General features: G+C 37.7%; 1 protein-coding gene across 3 annotated transcripts in view; it reads left to right on the forward strand.

Annotated features, from left to right (window-relative positions):
- The first annotated feature begins 724 nt into the window (after positions 1-724).
- The window catches only part of LOC133655818 (uncharacterized), a 134,186-nt gene continuing 116,620 nt past the window's right edge, over positions 725-18,290 (forward strand). For all 3 annotated transcript variants that reach the window (XM_062056362.1, XM_062056370.1, XM_062056376.1), the window contains exon 1: positions 725-988. In XM_062056362.1, the coding sequence (XP_061912346.1) occupies positions 986-988 (3 nt within the window). In that variant the 5' untranslated portion in view covers positions 725-985. The remainder of the gene's footprint in view (positions 989-18,290) is intronic.

Genomic DNA, 18,290 nt, shown 5'->3' on the forward strand with positions numbered 1-18,290 from the left:
CTGTTCACCTGTGGGATGTTACAAATAAGTCTTTGATGAGCATTCCTCAACTCTCTCAGTCTTTTTTGCCACTTGTGCCAGCTTTTTTTTAAACATGTCGCAGGCATCAAATTCCAAATGAGCTAATATTTGCAAAAAATAACAACGTTTTCCAGTTCTGACGTTAAATATCTTGTCTTTGCAGTCTATTCAATTGAATATAAGTTGAAAAGGATTTGCAAATCATTGTATTCTCTTTTTATTTACCATTTACACAACGTGACAACTTCACTGCTTTTGGGGGGTTTTGTAAACAACCCTGCATTCTTAACGCTATGAGCTTTGTTGTTGTTGTTGTTTTTTTAAATACACCACTTTTTCCAGACACAACAGGTATGTTTGCACAACGCATCGGTATCGCCGATGCCCGGATTTGACCGGATGGTAAAGAAAACATGTGGTATCGCCATCAGTGTTTGTGCACTTTGGGCGATATCATGTCTGAGGGCGTGTGATACGTGTGAATGTGGGAGAGAAGCAATTGAAAATCCTTCAGGGGGATTTCCTCCAAAAAGGTTTTTTTTTTTCTTTCCTCCTCCCCCTTCTCCAACAACCCCCCTCCCTCTCTCTCTCTCTCTCTCTCTCTCTCTCTCTCTCTCTCTCTCTCTCTCTCTCTCTCTCTCTCTCTCTCTCTCTCTCTCTCTCTCTCTTTTTCTCTCTGTCCCTCTCTCGCCCCCAACTTGCTCCAAACACCCCTGGGCATGGACAAGCCGAGGGACAAGAACAAGGCAACTTTTTGCCTTGCTTCTCTCCTGCAGTCGGGAGGAAGCCTGTGAGGAAACCAGGTGGCTTTTTGGTTAGCGTTCCACAAGGACAGCCATGTGGAAATAGTCCAGTAGGTGACATGTTGCCACAGCAAAACATGGCAGGTCTCTCAGTTGCAGGTCTTCTGTGGCGAGGATTATGACACAAGTTCCTACCCCGTAGAGCAGAGACGGCAGTAAAGATGGTAAAGTATTCCTCTCTTTGTTGTTGGACAATTGCGAGGCTCCACTGACCCAGTGGGAGAAAACCGTGGAGTGTCTGGTGTGGGCATGTTGGTCTCTTTGTTTCTCAAGTGTTGGACTCAACTGCAGAGGTCCTCACATCCTACATTTAACCATTTGGGAGCCTCCAAATGTGCTCCTGATAGCCAGAAAAGTAGCTCGTACTGTATGTATCCATGTTTTCTTTCACTTCAACACCTGTATCTTCTGCAGGCCAGCTACTTTTTAATGTACCAGGTGGAGGGGATCATTCACATATGTCATTTATATTGATCTATTTATGAAAGAGAGGTTAACAAGTTAAAGGTGTTTAATGATGATACTAGCATGTTTCTGTCATGAAGACAAGAATATAAGTTGGTGTGATTGTGATGACTTGCATTGATTGGAATCAGACAAGAAAAGTTGGTTTAGCATAATATACAAAACCCCAGATAATGTCTCCTAATATTTTGTGGTCCTTATACACACAGCATAATAATACCGTATATTGAAGCGCAGTACGTCTGACTATGGCAGTCGTAATGCTCCGACAATCAAGCAATGCGGCTTCGTAGCTTACCAAAGTCGTGCTAAAACATTTTGACATATTTTTGAGCGCCGTGTGTAAGGTTCTATATTCTCAATAAAACATCAACGTTTTGGTGTTGCTTGCTTGCGAGTACTTGCAAGCGTCATTTATTGAACCGGCGTCAACCTGCAGTTCATACGTATCTCTTATGTATGACTGCCATCTACTGGTCACACTTATTACACCGTGTACCAAATAAAATTGCTTTGAGATCGCTAAGCACAACCAGAATTAGTACGTACATGAGGCGCATCGGGTTATAAGATATAAGACTTTTGAGAAAATTAAAGGACTTTAAGTCCAAAAAATACGGTAACTGAGTTATGAATTATGTTTTATTCTAATAGTGTTTTTTAGTAATTAATTTTTCCTATTTTACTTTTTCACTTCGTTATTTTTGTGTGATTTTTGTCCTGTTTTTTCTGATGCAATGACTTTGGCGACCTCAAACTTCAGAGTTTGAACTACAAAAGCCAAAAGCAGTGAGGTTGTCACGTTGTGTAAATGGTCAACAAAAAGAGAATATAATGATTTGCAAATCCTTTTCAACTTATACTCAATTGATTGTATGATTGTGATTGGTATGATTGTGATGACTTGCATTTATTGGAATCAGACAGTAGTGATGATAACGTCCACATTTGCAAATGGAGGAGAAAAAAAAGTCCTCCTTTCTGTCCAATACCACATGAAAGTGCTTGCTTTTTGTTCGTCCAGCTTGCATAGTCCTTTTTATGCACTTTACAAGAAATACATTGGCAGGCAAACTCCGTAGCTCGCTAGCTTGTGCGCGCCAGCTTTCTGAGACTCTTATTTTTGTTAGCGCAGGCAGGATGAAGCAAGGGCTTTTATTGTGGAGACAGGAACTTGTGCGGTCGGTCTTTAGAGTTTTGACAGCAGGTTGAAATAAAAAGTGTTTCTCGCCTTCCTGTCGGTCGTTTTTTCTTAATAATGATCTCACAAGACCCTCGGGTGCTGTGAATGTCAATCAAGTGACCAAACTCACGTCTTGGTGATGACTGATGATCCATCATTTTTAGGTCTATTTTTTTAATGCCTGGCTGGTGAGGGACTGACACTCCCTCCACCATCCACAGCTAGTTCGCCATCCACGTAATGTGCACCCCTGGTCTACATTAACTTCAGATCTATCTGTCGATATATAGTTTTTTTTTGTTTATTTTAATGTTTTATGCCCTTTTTGTCAAAGAATACATATGTTTTGTGCACCCACGCAGAATAATTTTGTAACTGCATGCACACAACTTTTATGTCACTACCAAGTCACCAACATCGTTTTTATGACATGTAAGCAAGCATGCGTCTAATATGAATATATGGTGGGGGTATCTAGTGGTCGAGGACTCAAATTACACCTCTAATAGGATTTGCTTTTCTTTTAAAGTGGAATGCTTGGAATAACTTGGTTTTCAGGGAAAAAGTATTGTAAACTAGAATTTGCAATTCCGATGGTAATTGCGCGTGAATACCCGATGTGCGTCGATGAGCGCGGAATGGTTAAAAATGGTTGAGAAATGTAGACTGAAAACTTTCCAGGAAGAGGTAAAAAATGGGGCTCCGGACCACCTGGAATTCTGGCAATTTCTGGAATTCTTTTGAACTTGGAAGATGGTAGTTTGATTGTCCAAGGTGAGTGGAGTGTGTGGATGTTGGAACGGTTCGAATCGGAAGATAAATGTGGGATATGGAGAGGTTTGTATATTGCCCATTTATTTTCAATGAGGGGAAATTCCTGGTAAATCCAGGAAAACCGGGTAATCCGGGAATTTTCGGAACCGGAAAACATGCTGGCTTGAATGTCCAGGGTGAGTGGAGTGTGTGGATGTTGGAACAGTTCAAATCGGAGGAGAAATGTGGGATATGCAGTAGATATTATGTATAATATAGTATAATGCCCATTTATTGTCAATGGGGAGAAAATTCAGGGAAAACCGGGTATTTTGGGAAAGGTAAAACATGTTTTGTGTTAGATATATGGGAAGAGTAGTGTGGGTGGATGGTTGAAAGGTCGGAATCGGGTGTAAAAATGATGCAAAATTTGTTGAATTTAGGGCATTGTAAAACAGAATATTTGAATGGGAGTTTCCTGGAAATTTATGGAAAACCGGGAATCTTTGAAAATATTGATATTTGCACAATTGTCCTAGATGATATGAATGGGTTGGTGTTGGAATTTTTCAAAACGGTTGAAAAATGTTGACGTAGTAACAGTTGGATTTGAGAATGGGTATTTCGGAATTTTGAGGAAACCCGGAAATTGAAGCACTTGTTGTCCCAACTCAGAGAAATGTTTTGAAGGTGGAATGATGAAAAATGGTTGAGAAATGTTGACTGTGAAAACTTTCCAGGAAGAGTTGAAAATAGGGCTCAGGACCACCTGGAATTCTGGGAATTTCTGGACATTTTTTAAAACTGGGAAAATGGTGTTGTGTATGTTTGAAAATTGGCCCATTCATTTTCAATGGGCAAAATGTGAGGGAACGGGAAATTATGGTTAATATGGGATATTTTCAAAATATTTATTTGGGGAGATCACGATTCCCGGTCGAGCCAAACGTTGTGATACTTGAACGAATCTTATCGGATGAAAGCGCGCCAAACTTTTGCAGCGGAATAATAATAAATAGACGATTGTTTGGTGTAGAATCTTATATGTGGATTCTTGGACATTCACACAATAATAGTAATAATAATAAAAATATGATTTTTTTTTTGGTGTAGAATCTTGTATGTGGATACTTGGACAGTCACACAATGATGATAATAATAACATGATTTTTTTGGGTGTAGAATCTTATATGTGGATTCTCTGACATTCACACAGTAATAATAATAATAAAAAGATGATTTTTGGTGTAGAATCTTATATGTGGATACTTGGACATTCACACAATAATAATAATAATAAGATGATTTTTTGGGGTGTAGAATCGTATATGTGGATTCTCTGACATTCACACAGTAATAATAATAATAAAAATATGATTTTTGGTGTAGAATCTTATATGTGGATGCTTGGGCATTTCCACAATAATAATAATAATAATAATAATAATAATAATGCATATATGTTTTTTTGGTGTAGAATCGTATATATGGATGCTTGGACATTCACATAATAATTATAATAATAAAAAGATGAATTTTGGTGTAGAATCTTATATGTGGATACTTGGACATTCACATGATGACTGCTTTCAAAAGTGAGCTACAAAAGCAAGATTGGGACAATGTGTACAATGAAAAAGAGGTTGATGAAGCATATGAACATTTCTTAAAGAAGTTCATAATACTTTATGACAAACATTGTCCATGGATACAACTCAGTAACAAGCAGAGAAAGAATAATCAACCATGGATGACAAAAGGATTAAAAAATGCTTGTAAAAAGAAGAATACACTATATAGAGAATTTATAGCACAAAGAACTATAGAGGCAGAAATTAAGTACAAAAAGTATAAAAACAAGTTAACAGATATACTACGATCATGTAGAAAAGAATATTACAGTGAATTATTGTACAGGAACAAAAATAATATGAGAGCAACATGGGGCATCCTCAATAGCATTATTAAAAATGGCACAAAGAGGGACTACCCTCAGTACTTTTTAGACGGAAATAAAAAAAAATGACAACATAAAGGAAGTAGTTGAAAGCTTCAATAATTATTTTGTAAATATTGGACCAAAATTGGAAGAAAGGATTCCAGACCCAGTTCCAATTGAGGAATATAATGATACCATAGAGCGAAATCCCAACTCCATGTTCCTCAGTAATGTGACACAGGAGGAAATAGTTACAATCGTGAAAAAATGTAAATCTAAGACTTCAACTGATTGTAATGGAATTGATATGGAAATGATAAAAAAGGTTATAGAAGAGATCTCAGGACCATTAATGTATATTAGTAATCTATCATTTCAAACAGGTACATTCCCAAACAAAATGAAAATAGCTAAAGTTGCACCAATTTATAAGACTGGAGATAAACATCAATTTATAAATTATAGACCTGTTTCTTTACTTCCACAATTTTCTAAAATCATTGAAAAACTGTTTAATAACAGATTAGAGAGTTTCATAAATAAAAATAGAATACTCGAAGAGAACCAATATGGATACAGAGCTAATGTCTCAACTTCAATGGCTTTAATTGAAATAACAGAGGAAATTACCAATGCAATAGACAGTAAAAAATGTGCAGCGGCAGTTTTTATGGATCTAACTAAAGCATTTGACACAATTAATCACAATATTTTAATCAAAAAACTAGAACGATATGGCATCAGAGGGTTAGTCTTAAACTGGATAAGAAGTTATCTAACGAACAGGAGACAATACGTGAAGCTAGGCGAACACATGTCTACAACGCTAAATATATCCTGTGGTGTACCTCAGGGATCAATATTAGGACCTAAATTATTCAATCTCTATATAAATGACATTTGTAAAGTTACAAAAGATTTAAAGTTAGTATTATTTGCGGATGATACAACAGCGTTTTGTTCAGGAGAGAACACACAGGAGATAATACAAATAATAACAGAAGAAATTAACAAATTAAAAAGATGGTTTGACAAAAATAGATTATCGTTGAATCTCAGCAAAACTAAAATAATGCTATTTGGTAACAGTAGTAGAGAAAGTCAAACATAAATACAAATAGACGGAAAATAAATTGAAAGAGTAAATGAAACCAAATTTCTAGGTATAATGATTGATGATAAATTGAACTGGAAATCTCACGTAAAAAATATACAACATAAAGTAGCAAGAAACACATCAATAATGAATAAAGCAAAACATGTTCTAGACAAAAAATCACTTCATATTCTCTACTGCTCACTAGTGTTACCATATCTGAGCTACTGTGTAGAAATATGGGGAAATATTTACAAAAGTACACTTCATTCATTAACGGTGTTACAAAAAAGATCAGTTAGAATAATACATAATGTTGGATATAGAGAACATACAAATCCTTTATTTATTGAATCAAAGATACTGAAATTCCACGACATAGTGAATTTGCAAACAGCTAAAATTATGCACAAAGCAAACAATAACCTGCTACCCAAGAATATACAACAATTCTTCTCAACAAAAGAGGAGAAATATAATCTTAGAGAAAAATTTCATTTAAAACATTTGTACGCACTTACAACACTTAAGACCTTCAGTATATCAATATGTGGAATTAAATTATGGAATGGATTAAGCAAAGCAATCAAACAATGTACTAATATGATCCACTTCAAGAAACTCTTCAAACTTAAAGTGTTTACAAAGTACAAAGAAGAAGAACCATGACAAACATTCTCAATTTATTTCATCCATCCATTCATTCATTCTTAAAGTAATCTTACTTATCTCATCACATGAAATATGACTTACTTCACCAATTATTATTATTAAATTCTTACTATTATTTATTTATTTATTTTTATTGTGATTACCTATGGAGTTATTGTGAATAAATTCAGAACAGGAAGTGAATAAAAAAGTTTCAGCAGCTGTTATGTAAAGAAAAGGGGTAGGATTAAATAAACTCTGCTTCTTCCTACTCCTTTTCGAACATGTTCAAAAGAGAAACTGGAAATTGTGATGTATCATGTTGTATGCTTGCATGTTCAAAATAAACTCAAACTCTAACTCTAACTCTAACTCTAACATAATAATAATAATAATAATAAAAAGATGATTTTTGGTGTAGAATCTTATATGTGGATGCTTGGACATTCACACAATAATAATAGTAATAATAATAATAATAATAATAATAAAAAGATGATTTTTGGTGTATAATCTTATATGTGGATGCTTGGGCATTCACACAATAATAATAATAATAATAAAAATATGATTTTTGGTATAGAATCTTATATGTGGATACTTGGGCATTTCCACAACAATAATAATAACAATAATAATAATACATATATGTTTATTTGGTGTAGAATCGTATATGTGGATGCTTGGACATTCACACAATAATAATAATAATAATAATAATAATAATAATAACAATAATAATAATAATAATAAAAATACGATTTTTGGTGTAGAATCTTATATGTGGATGCTTGGGCATTTCCAAAATATAATAATAATTATACATATATGTTTTTTTGGCGTAGAATCGTATATGTGGATGCTTGGACATTTACACAATAATAATAATAATAATACATATATGATTTTTGGTATAGAATCTTATATGTGGATACTTGGGCATTTCCACAACAATAATAATAATAATAATAATGATAATACATATATGTTTATTTGGTGTAGAATCGTATACGTGGATGCTTGGACATTCACACAATAATAATAATAATAATAATAATAATAATAATAATAATAATAATAATAATAACAATAATAATAATAATAATAATAATAATAAAAATATGATTTTTGGTGTAGAATCTTATATGTGGATGCTTGGGCATTTCCAAAATATAATAATAATAATACATATATGTTTTTTTGGCGTAGAATCGTATATGTGGATGCTTGGACATTTACACAATAATAATAACAATAATAATAAAAATATGATTTTTGGTGTAGAATCTTATATGTGGATGCTTGGACATTCACATAATAATAATAATAATAATAATAATAACAATAATAATAATAATAATAATAATAATAAAAAGATGATTTTTGATGTAGAATCTTATATGTGGATGCAAGGGCATTCACACAATAATAATAATAATAAAAAGATGATTTTTGGTGTAGAATCTTATATGTTGATGCTTGGACATTCACACAATAATAATAATAATAATAATAATAATAATACAAATATGATTTTTCGTGTAGAATCGTATATGTGGATGCTTGGGCATTTCCACAATAATAATAATAATAATACATATATGTTTTTTTGGTGTAAAATCGTATATGTGGATACTTCGACATTCACACAACAATAAAAATAATAATAATAATAATAATAATAATAAAAATATGTTTTTTTGTGTCGAATCTTACATGTGGATGCTTGGGCATTCAAACAATAATAATAATAATAATAATAACAATATGATTTTTGGTGTAAAATCTTATATGTGGATGATTGGACATTCACACAATAATAATACTAATACTAATAATAAAAATATGATTTTTTTGTGTAGAATCTTATATGTGGATTCTCTGACATTCACAAAGTAATAATAATAATAAAAATATGATTTTTGGTGTAGAATCTTATATGTGGATGCTTGAACATTCACACATAGAACAGGTATACAGTATATTGAAAAATGGCCATTACAAAAGGGAGTCAGTGGGGGACAAAAGGGTCCCGGGGAACTCCAGTGTACACTCACTCAATAGCTGGTGGTAAAAATAACAATGCAAATTTAGAGATTAATACTTTATAATCATCTTCAAAGGCGATAAAAAAGACCCACAAAGGTCCCAGGTCTCCCCTCAGGGTTTTACACACAAACATGAAGCCTGTGCTGCACAGAAGTGGTATGTCACTTTACACACCGCACACCTTTTGTTGTCCTGGTAGCACGGTGGGTGGATTCCCACAACATGCTGGAGTGTGAGAACGCTGACAAAGACCACGGCACAGACTCTCTTGTTAAGCTTCTTCACTTTTTTAAAGGCTTCAATTCATGCGGACGGACCAAATTCTTCACTGAGTGGAGAGAGGTTTTTGTGTGTGTGTGTGTGTGTGTGTGTGTGCGTGTGTGTGTGTGTGTGTGTGTGTGTGTGTGTGTGTGTGTGCCTCCAAGCTTTGCGGTTCAACAGTTCATACAGCAGAGGATGAGAAGGATCTTGTTCCAAACATCATGCTGCAAATTAAAAACTGCAGTTTGGTTCCAGTGACCACCTGTGTAGTATAGAAGCACACCTGCAGGGATTATTCACCATGATCAACAATTCCTGAAAATCATGTTAATGAACTGGCAGTTTGGAATAAACTAACTACACGAAAACAACAAAATGGGACATTCCCTGCATAACGAGGCTAAAACCTTCTAGGTCAACACAGTCCTAACACAGACTCATCATCTGTAGGCAGCATTTTAAAGAGGAACTTCACTTTTTTTTTTGGGGGGTGGGGGTGGGGGGGAATTTGCAATCTTTATGTGAGACAAGCAAACATGTGGTTTTCTTTTCTATTTATATTAAGGTTGTACAGTATACCAGTACTAGTATAGTATCGCGGTACTTTTTTAAAAAATTTTTATTTTTTTATAATGTCCTGCCCAGCTTCTCAGGCAAATCATATAGCAGATGTAGATGCCCATATCGGCTGTTCAGATTTACTTTACAAAAGAGAAGTGTAGGATACTTCTCTTGTTGCCTTACTTGTATTTTGACTTTATTAAATGTATTTATATTATCATTTGGTGCAGCCGGGCCGGAGCAGGAGGGGATAGAAAGAGAGAAAAAGGAAAACAGAGGGGGGAATTGTGGGGACAAGAGGGGGATTAGACAGAGAGACAAAAACAACAACAGCAAACACAACAACAACAACAACAACAACAGAGCAACATCAGCAAATACGACATGTACAAATATGATGGTAAAAGTAATAGCAAATAAGCAGTTAGCGAAAATAAAAATAAAAATACAGGAATGACAATGAGCATTATTACACTAAAAATGGAGCAATATGAATACCAATAGAAATAGTGCTATTGATAATAAACAATACCAATACTTTACCTTTATTATCAACAATACAATTGTTCAAATGCAACAATACATATACGTAATGATAACTTGAGATACGAAAGAATGCAGAAAAATGGAGGGGAAGAAAGAGAAGCAACCTACATTAACCTTGTAGATTGTTATAATAACAATAGGTTAAGCTTTGTCAGTGTGCCATGTGTTATACCCAGTTTACCCTAGGGCAACAACGTTAATATATGTTTGATGAAACGTGATTATGTGCATGAGTGTATGTGTGCATATGTACTTGTATATGTACAGTATGTGTATATGTGTGCTTGTACAGTGAATGTATATGTACAGTATGTGTATATGTGTGTACAGCGAATGTATATGTACAGTATGTGTATACAGTATGTGTGTTTGAACAGTGAATGTATATGTACAGTATATGTATGTGTGTGTTTGTACAGTGAATGTATATGTGTAGTATGTGTGTGTGTGTGTTTGTACAGTGAGTGTATATGTACAGTATGTGCATATGTATGTTTTTACAGTGAATGTATATCTACAGTATGTGTATACAGTATGTTTGTATTATGAATGTGCGTGTGGATGTACGAACTTTGAGTGTGTAAATATGTACTGTATTTATTTGTATATGTATGTGGGAGCGTAGGTACCTATGTATGTCTGTATGTATGTGTGTGAGTATATGTGAATTTGCATGTACAATACATTTGACTCCCAGTGTGTGCGGGAGCCAGAGTACGGCCCCAGCCTCCCCGAGAGCCCATCCCACAAACAGTAGGTGTAGTGCCCAGGGAACCAGGGGCCACCGCCCCCACGCAGCCAAGCCGGACAGCGACAGGAACCCCAGAGCCTGGCCCACCGCGCCGCGCACAAGGGCCAGCAGCAGGCCGCAGACAGACGCACCCGGCAGAGGACAAGGCACGAGAAAAGCAGGGGGCAGCCAGACCCCAAGCCAGCGAGAGACCACACCCCACACGGACAGAAAGGCGGGACGCCCCGCCCGAGGGGCCCGGAGACCCCCCGCAACCGGACGGGAAGACCGCCCCCGCCCCACCGGCAACAGGGCCCCCACGAGCCCCCCCCCCCCCCACCCCCGGAGAGCGCGGCGAGGCCAGCCCACGGCCACCCCACCCAAGCCGGCCGCCACAGGACCACCCAGCACGGGGCCACAGGAACCACCCACCCCTCCCGCAGGGACCCCAACGATGGAGATGGAACAACCAGTAACCGCCCCGCCGAGTCCCCCCCCTGAGGTAGGGGAATAAATAAATAAAATAAATAAATACATAATAATAATAATAATAATATTAATAAAATATATTTTAAAAAAAATAAATAAATAAATAATTAAATCTATTTAAAAAAAAAAAAAAAAAAAAGAATTAAAAGAAGATCACAGACATGCTGACACACAAGGTCACTACCCCAACAACTGGCCGACTCGCAGCACCTCGGAATACCCTGCAGCACCAAGCTACCACAGTAGACGCAGGGACCAGACCCAGCAGGCCCCAACCAAGACGGGCACCCGGAAGGGATGGACGGTGGGACCCAGGAGCTCCAGACACGCAGTCCGGATGCAGTAGCCTGAGGCGCCGCCCCCCACCCGACAGGCAGGCCCAGAACGTACCCCCAGAAATATACATACATATATATATACATACACATAAACATACACATGTACACATACACATGCATACACATACACATGTATATACATACATACATACATACATACATACGGGGTTACCCACATATGCGGTCCTCTCCAAGGTTTCTCATAGTCATTCACATTGACGTCCCACTGGGGTGAGTTTTCCTTGCCCGTATGTGGGCTCTGTACCGAGGATGTCGTTGTGGCTTGTACAGCCCTTTGAGACACTTGTGATTTAGGGCTATATAAATAAACATTGATTGATTGATTGATACATACATACATACACACACACACACACATACACATACATATACACAGTTTGTCAGCCCCGACAACCACGACGCGCGCGCGCTGCCACCAGTCACAACATCAGCCACCCCCCTGCACCAGACCCAGCAGCCACGGGCGCCCACACCACAAACAAACGGCAGCAGAAACAGCAGCCACAACACCCCCAGACAGCCAGCACCACTCAATCAAATCAAAGCGATCAAAAAAAACCCGCGACCGGCAACCACACGCCAACAGGATCACAGACACCAGCCAGCGCCAGCCCGCCAGCAAGCCCAAACGCCAACACGCAAACAAGAGACACCCCCCCCCCCCCCACCACCCACCAAAAGACCCCACCACCCCAACCCAAACCCGCACAAACACACCACCGCCCAAACAACCGAGACACAGTATCCAGACCAGACACGGGCGCCGCGCCGCCACCACATCAAGTCGCCAACAGAGACCCCACAGCGCAAGGTCGGGCCACACGGGCACGGACCCCACCCAACAGGAAGCGAGACCCGCGCGACGCCACACACAAATAAATAATAAGATTAAACAAAAATAATAATAATTAAAAAATAATAATAATAATAATAAAATGAAATACAAATTAAATTAAATTAAAAATAACAAATACAAATAATTAAATAAAATAAAGTAAGTAAATAATAAAAATTATTAAAAAAAATAAATAAAAAAATAAATAAATACATATATATATATATATATATATATACGTATATACACACATACACATATATATATATATATATATATATATATATATATATATATATATATATATATATATATATATATATATATATATATATATATATATATATATATATATATATATATATATATATATATATATATATATATATATACATACACATAAAAAATAATAATAATAATAATAAATTAATAAAAGCCTGGCAGGCCACCAGAACACAGTCCCCGGAATCCGCGCCGGCCGACGAGGCAATGAGGGGTGCGCCGAACCCCAACCCCCCCACATGCATGTGTACAAGGCCCCCAGAGTGTCTACTGTGTAGTTAAAATTAGGAGGTCAGCCATTACAGCCGACCTCCAGTCCCTATTGATGCGTGTACTGTAGCGTGAGTGAGATATGTATGCTTGTGGGAACTAATAATGCGATTAAAATTGGGGGACATCAAGGTCTTGATGGGTCCCAACCAAGCCGAGCCCTCCAAATCCTAAGTGTCTAATATGCAGCTAAGATTGAGGGATGGACGAGCAGGGGACAAGACGGGAGGACTGGAGCCCCATAGGAGGCATCCTCAACCCCCCGCCATGCCTCCCCGCAGGACAACCCCCCAAAGTCCTATATTTAAGTGACTGTGTGTGCTATAAGTAGGAGGAGTAGAGGGCCCGGACATCCCCCCCAGTCCATGCGGCCGACAACCAGGAACTACGGCCAGGAAGCCGCCCCCACGGCCCGTGACCCACACCAGACCACTTTAGCGTGACGCCACGCGAGCCCACCCCCCGCCAAACAAAGTCAGCCCCCGCCCGCCCCAACCCAATCCCGCAGAGCCCATACCAGCAACCAAACGCAGAAAAACTGCACAGCCCCATGCCCAATGCAAACACCGCATCCCGGCCATCCACACAGCAACGTACCCATACGAGTTCCGGCCAGGGGATGGCGCCCCCCAACTGGGGAAGAAGTCAATGCACCCCGTCCGCACGCCAGCCCCCAAACCAGCCGGCAAGCCAACGCCAGCCAGCCCCCAGAACCCCACAAGCGCACAGACACCAGCCACAGTCCCCCAACCACTCCAACCCAACACAGCGACGCCAACCGCCGGCAGTACCACAGCAACCATCACCACCACCGCCCGTCCGCAGTACAAACATAGTATCGCGGTACTAATGAATCAAAAACGGTACTATACTCTGTTTGAAAAGTACCGCTTCTGTCTATCTGTATTGGCCCTGCGATGAGGTGGTGACTTGTCCAGGGTGTACCCCGCCTACTGCCCGAATGCAGCTGGGATAGTCTCTCGCCACCCCGAAAGGGACAGGCGGTAGAAAATGGATAGATGGGGCATGACAGCGCTCTATCGTCACGTCGTGACATTGCTGGCTTTACGAGCAGAGGAGCATGTTCGGCAATGCACACACACGGAGTACTTACAAGCAGACACAGTGTGTAGACAGAAAAGGGAGAATGGACGCATTTTGGTGTAAAAAGTAAAGACAAAGGTGAAGTTATAACACTGAAACACCCTCAGGAAGATGTGCTTTAAGACATAGCTAGCTAGCTAGCGGCTAACGTCCATCCGCAGTCTGCAGTGTTTTAGCTACTTCTAAATCACTAATCTTCGTCTCCATGGCGACAAATAAAGTAAGGTTCTTCCAAGTAGCATTATCACTGGAGGAGGAGGAATAGCTAAACATGCTTCACTACACACCGTAGAAGGATACAATAGCTCACCGGCGTCACAATGTAAACAAACGCCATGGGTGTACACCTGACATCCCCTGTAATGATACCAAGTACAAGAGTGTATCTAGTCGATACTACTATGATTATATCAATATTTTTTATCATCACAAAATCTTTTTTCCTTTTTTTAAAATGTATATTATGTTTATAAAGTCAGTAAATACGACCCTGGACACATGAGGACTTTGAATATGACCAATGTATGATCCTGTAACTACTTGGTATCGGATTGATACATAAATGTGTGGTATCATCCAAAACTAATGTCACGTGTCAAAGAAGAGAAGAATAAGTGATTATTACATTTTAACAGAAGTGTAGATAGAACATGTTAAAACAGAAAATAAGCAGATATTAACAGTAAATGAACAAGTAGATTAATAATCAATTTTTACAGTTTGTCCCTCATAACTTAGACAAAATAATAGGTGGATAAATGACACAATATGTTACTGCATACGTCAGCAAACTAATTAGGAGTCTTTGTTTGTTTACTTACTACTAAAAGACAAGTTGTCTAGTATGTTCACTATTTTATTTAAGGACTAAATTACAATAATAAACATATGTTTCAAGTACCCTAAGATTTTTTGTTCAAATAAAGACAATAATAAAAATGTTTTTGGTCCCCTTTATTTGGGAACGTTTTGAAATACATTTTGGTACCAGTACCAAAATATTGGTATGGGGACAACTCTGGTCCCAACACAGAAAGGTGTATATATGATATGTGCAAGCATGGAAGGTAAATGCTAGCTGCAGTCAGAGGTTGTTTCATAAAGTGATGGTTTCCTTGTGAAGTGTTGTTGTCACTGCACTCTCTTTCCTTCACGTGTGCAGTGGTACTGGTTTGACCAGCTTTTACAACTGTTTGTCGTCACTGTTGATTTACACTGACCACAACCCAGTGAGCTTGCAGTATGTGCACCATGTTGGGTCAAGTAGCTACACGAGTAAAAATATATATATATATATAATACAGGGTTTCTGCAGCTCATTAAAAAAGCTTTACAAGTCTTTAAATGGATTTTGCGAAAAAATGAAGGCCTGAAATGTCATTAAAAAAGTATTAGTTGCAATGTTCAGAGACATGACTAAGTTTCATACAATTGCAATTGGAAACACAAAAACAATATATTCATAGTTTTTAGGGAAGAAAAGACTGCACTTTGAGATTTATTGAAGTGCAATTTTTGCTTTATTTTGTAATTACTATTGACTTCCCAATTAAAATAGTTATAAAAATAAAACAGTGATGAAAAATAGGCTTATTGTGTTGCATTATTATTATTATATGTTATGATTACATTACACAGTCGATGCCAACTTTTCAACAATAGTATTGTCAACTGTTTACAATTGTGTCTACACAGACAATTTTATGCTTTGGATTACATATAATAACTATCTGCATGCAGTCTCGGGACTTAAAATTGTTATTAGTCGCATTAAAAAAAAGCATCAAATTAGAAACCTTGTGATATGTTGGCAGACGTACTATTGTTCAGACAACATCTGATTCCCGGTGTCCTAGTCTTGTGAAATATTCAAAGTGCGTCCAAAGCTAATGCAAATCATGAAGACTTGTATTTTCTTTGCAAAGCATTCATGTAAAGTGGTGACTATGCTACTAAGTGCTTTCATCATTTCTCCTGTCAACGGCCAAACGATGGACTAGGGTTGTACAATACCAATATTTTGGTACCGGTACCAAAATGTATTTCGATACTTTTCTAAATAAAGGGGACCACCAAAAAATGTCCTTATTGTCTTTATTTGAACAAAAAATCTTAGGGTACTTGAAACATATGTTTATTGTTGTAATTTAGTCCTTAAATAAAATAGTGAACATACTAGACAACTTGTCTTTTAGTAGTAAGTAAACAAACAAAGACTCCTAATTAGTCTGCTGACGTATGCAGTAACATATTGTGTCATTTATCCACCTATTATTTTGTCTAAGTTATGAGGGACAAACTGTGAAAATGGATTATTAATCTACTTGTTCATTTACTGTTAATATCTGCTTATTTTCTGTTTCAACATGTTCGATCTACACTTCTGTTAAAATGTAATAATCACTTATTCTTCTCTTCTTTGATACTTGACATTAGTGTTGGATGATACCACACATTTAGGTATTGATCCGATACCAAGTAGTTACAGGATCATACATTGGTCATATTCAAAGTCCTCATGTGTCCAGGGACATATTTGCTGAGTTTATAAACATAATATGAATTTAAAATGAAAAAAATATTTTGTGATGCTAAAAAATATCGATGTAATCATAGTAGTATCGACTAGATATACTCCTGTACTTGGTATCATTACAGTGGATGTCAGGTGTAAATCCACCCATGGCGTTTGTTTACATTGTGACGCTGGTGAGCTATTGTATCCTCCTACGGTGTGTAGTGAAGCATGTTTATCTATTCCTCCTCCTCCAGTGATAATGCTACTTGTAAGAAACATACTTTATTTGTCGCCATGGAGGATAGGATTAGTGATTTAGAAGTAGCTAAAACACTGCCGACTGCGGCTGGACGTTAATCGCTAGCTAGTTAGCCATTTCTAAAAAAAAGTTTCAGTGTTATAACTTCACCTTTATCTTTACTTTTTACACCAAAATGTGTCCATTCTCCCTTTTCTGTCTACACACTGTGTCTGCTTGTAAGTACTCCGTGTGTGTGCGCTGGCGAACATGCTCCTCTGCTCGTAAAACCAGCAATGCCCATTAAAATAACGAGGGAGGGGAACCGGTACTTTTTAGAGGCGGCATGGTACCGAATATGATTCATTAGTATCGCGTTACTATACTAGTACTGGTATAGCGTATATTTAAATGTTTAATGTTGTGTCAAAGTTGTTTTTATAAAGCAAAGTAAAACAAGATAAAAACGCACACTTTTTATACATTACAATACTGTATTCATAGGTGCTCATTTCTCTGGGGAAGTGAACGTTCCAGTAGCTTCCTTCCAGTCATCACCTCTTCACTCATCATCTCAGCTCCCTTTGGCAGAAAACATCACTTCCTCGTCACTCTTTTGATTTCTGCCAAAACTCCTGCTAGAAGCATCTGCCGGGTGCTGTTGACAAAGCACGTACTTCGTGCAGCTGGATTCATTTTGAAAACAAACGCGGTGCGTGGGCGATCATTTCTCTGTGTTTATTGTCTCAGTCGCAGTAAAGTGGGTCAAGTGCTGTTTGCAAAACACAGCCGTCGCCAAGTGGATGGACGATGGCGGGTGTCGACGGAGCCAACGACTCTCAAAGAGTGCATCTGAACGTTGCTATTTGGAGACAAACACCACACGCTGTACTTTGGATCTTTTTAGCCTTTGAATAAATGAGTGCTTGCTGAAAGAGGAACTGCACTTTTTTGGGGCATTTTGCCCATTATGAGAGACAAGAAGACAAAAGTTTTTTCTTTTTTGCATTCTCACATGTAAAAATCGGCTTGATCTAGGTTGCTGGCAATGCAGCTAATTAGAATAATCAATTTCACCTCTGAATGACTTTAAAAATGCATTCAAAAAGCGTCAACAATACTTCATAATAATCCATT

Source organism: Entelurus aequoreus, linkage group LG01 (assembly GCF_033978785.1).
Source record: "Entelurus aequoreus isolate RoL-2023_Sb linkage group LG01, RoL_Eaeq_v1.1, whole genome shotgun sequence".
Classification (NCBI taxonomy): domain Eukaryota; kingdom Metazoa; phylum Chordata; class Actinopteri; order Syngnathiformes; family Syngnathidae; genus Entelurus; species Entelurus aequoreus.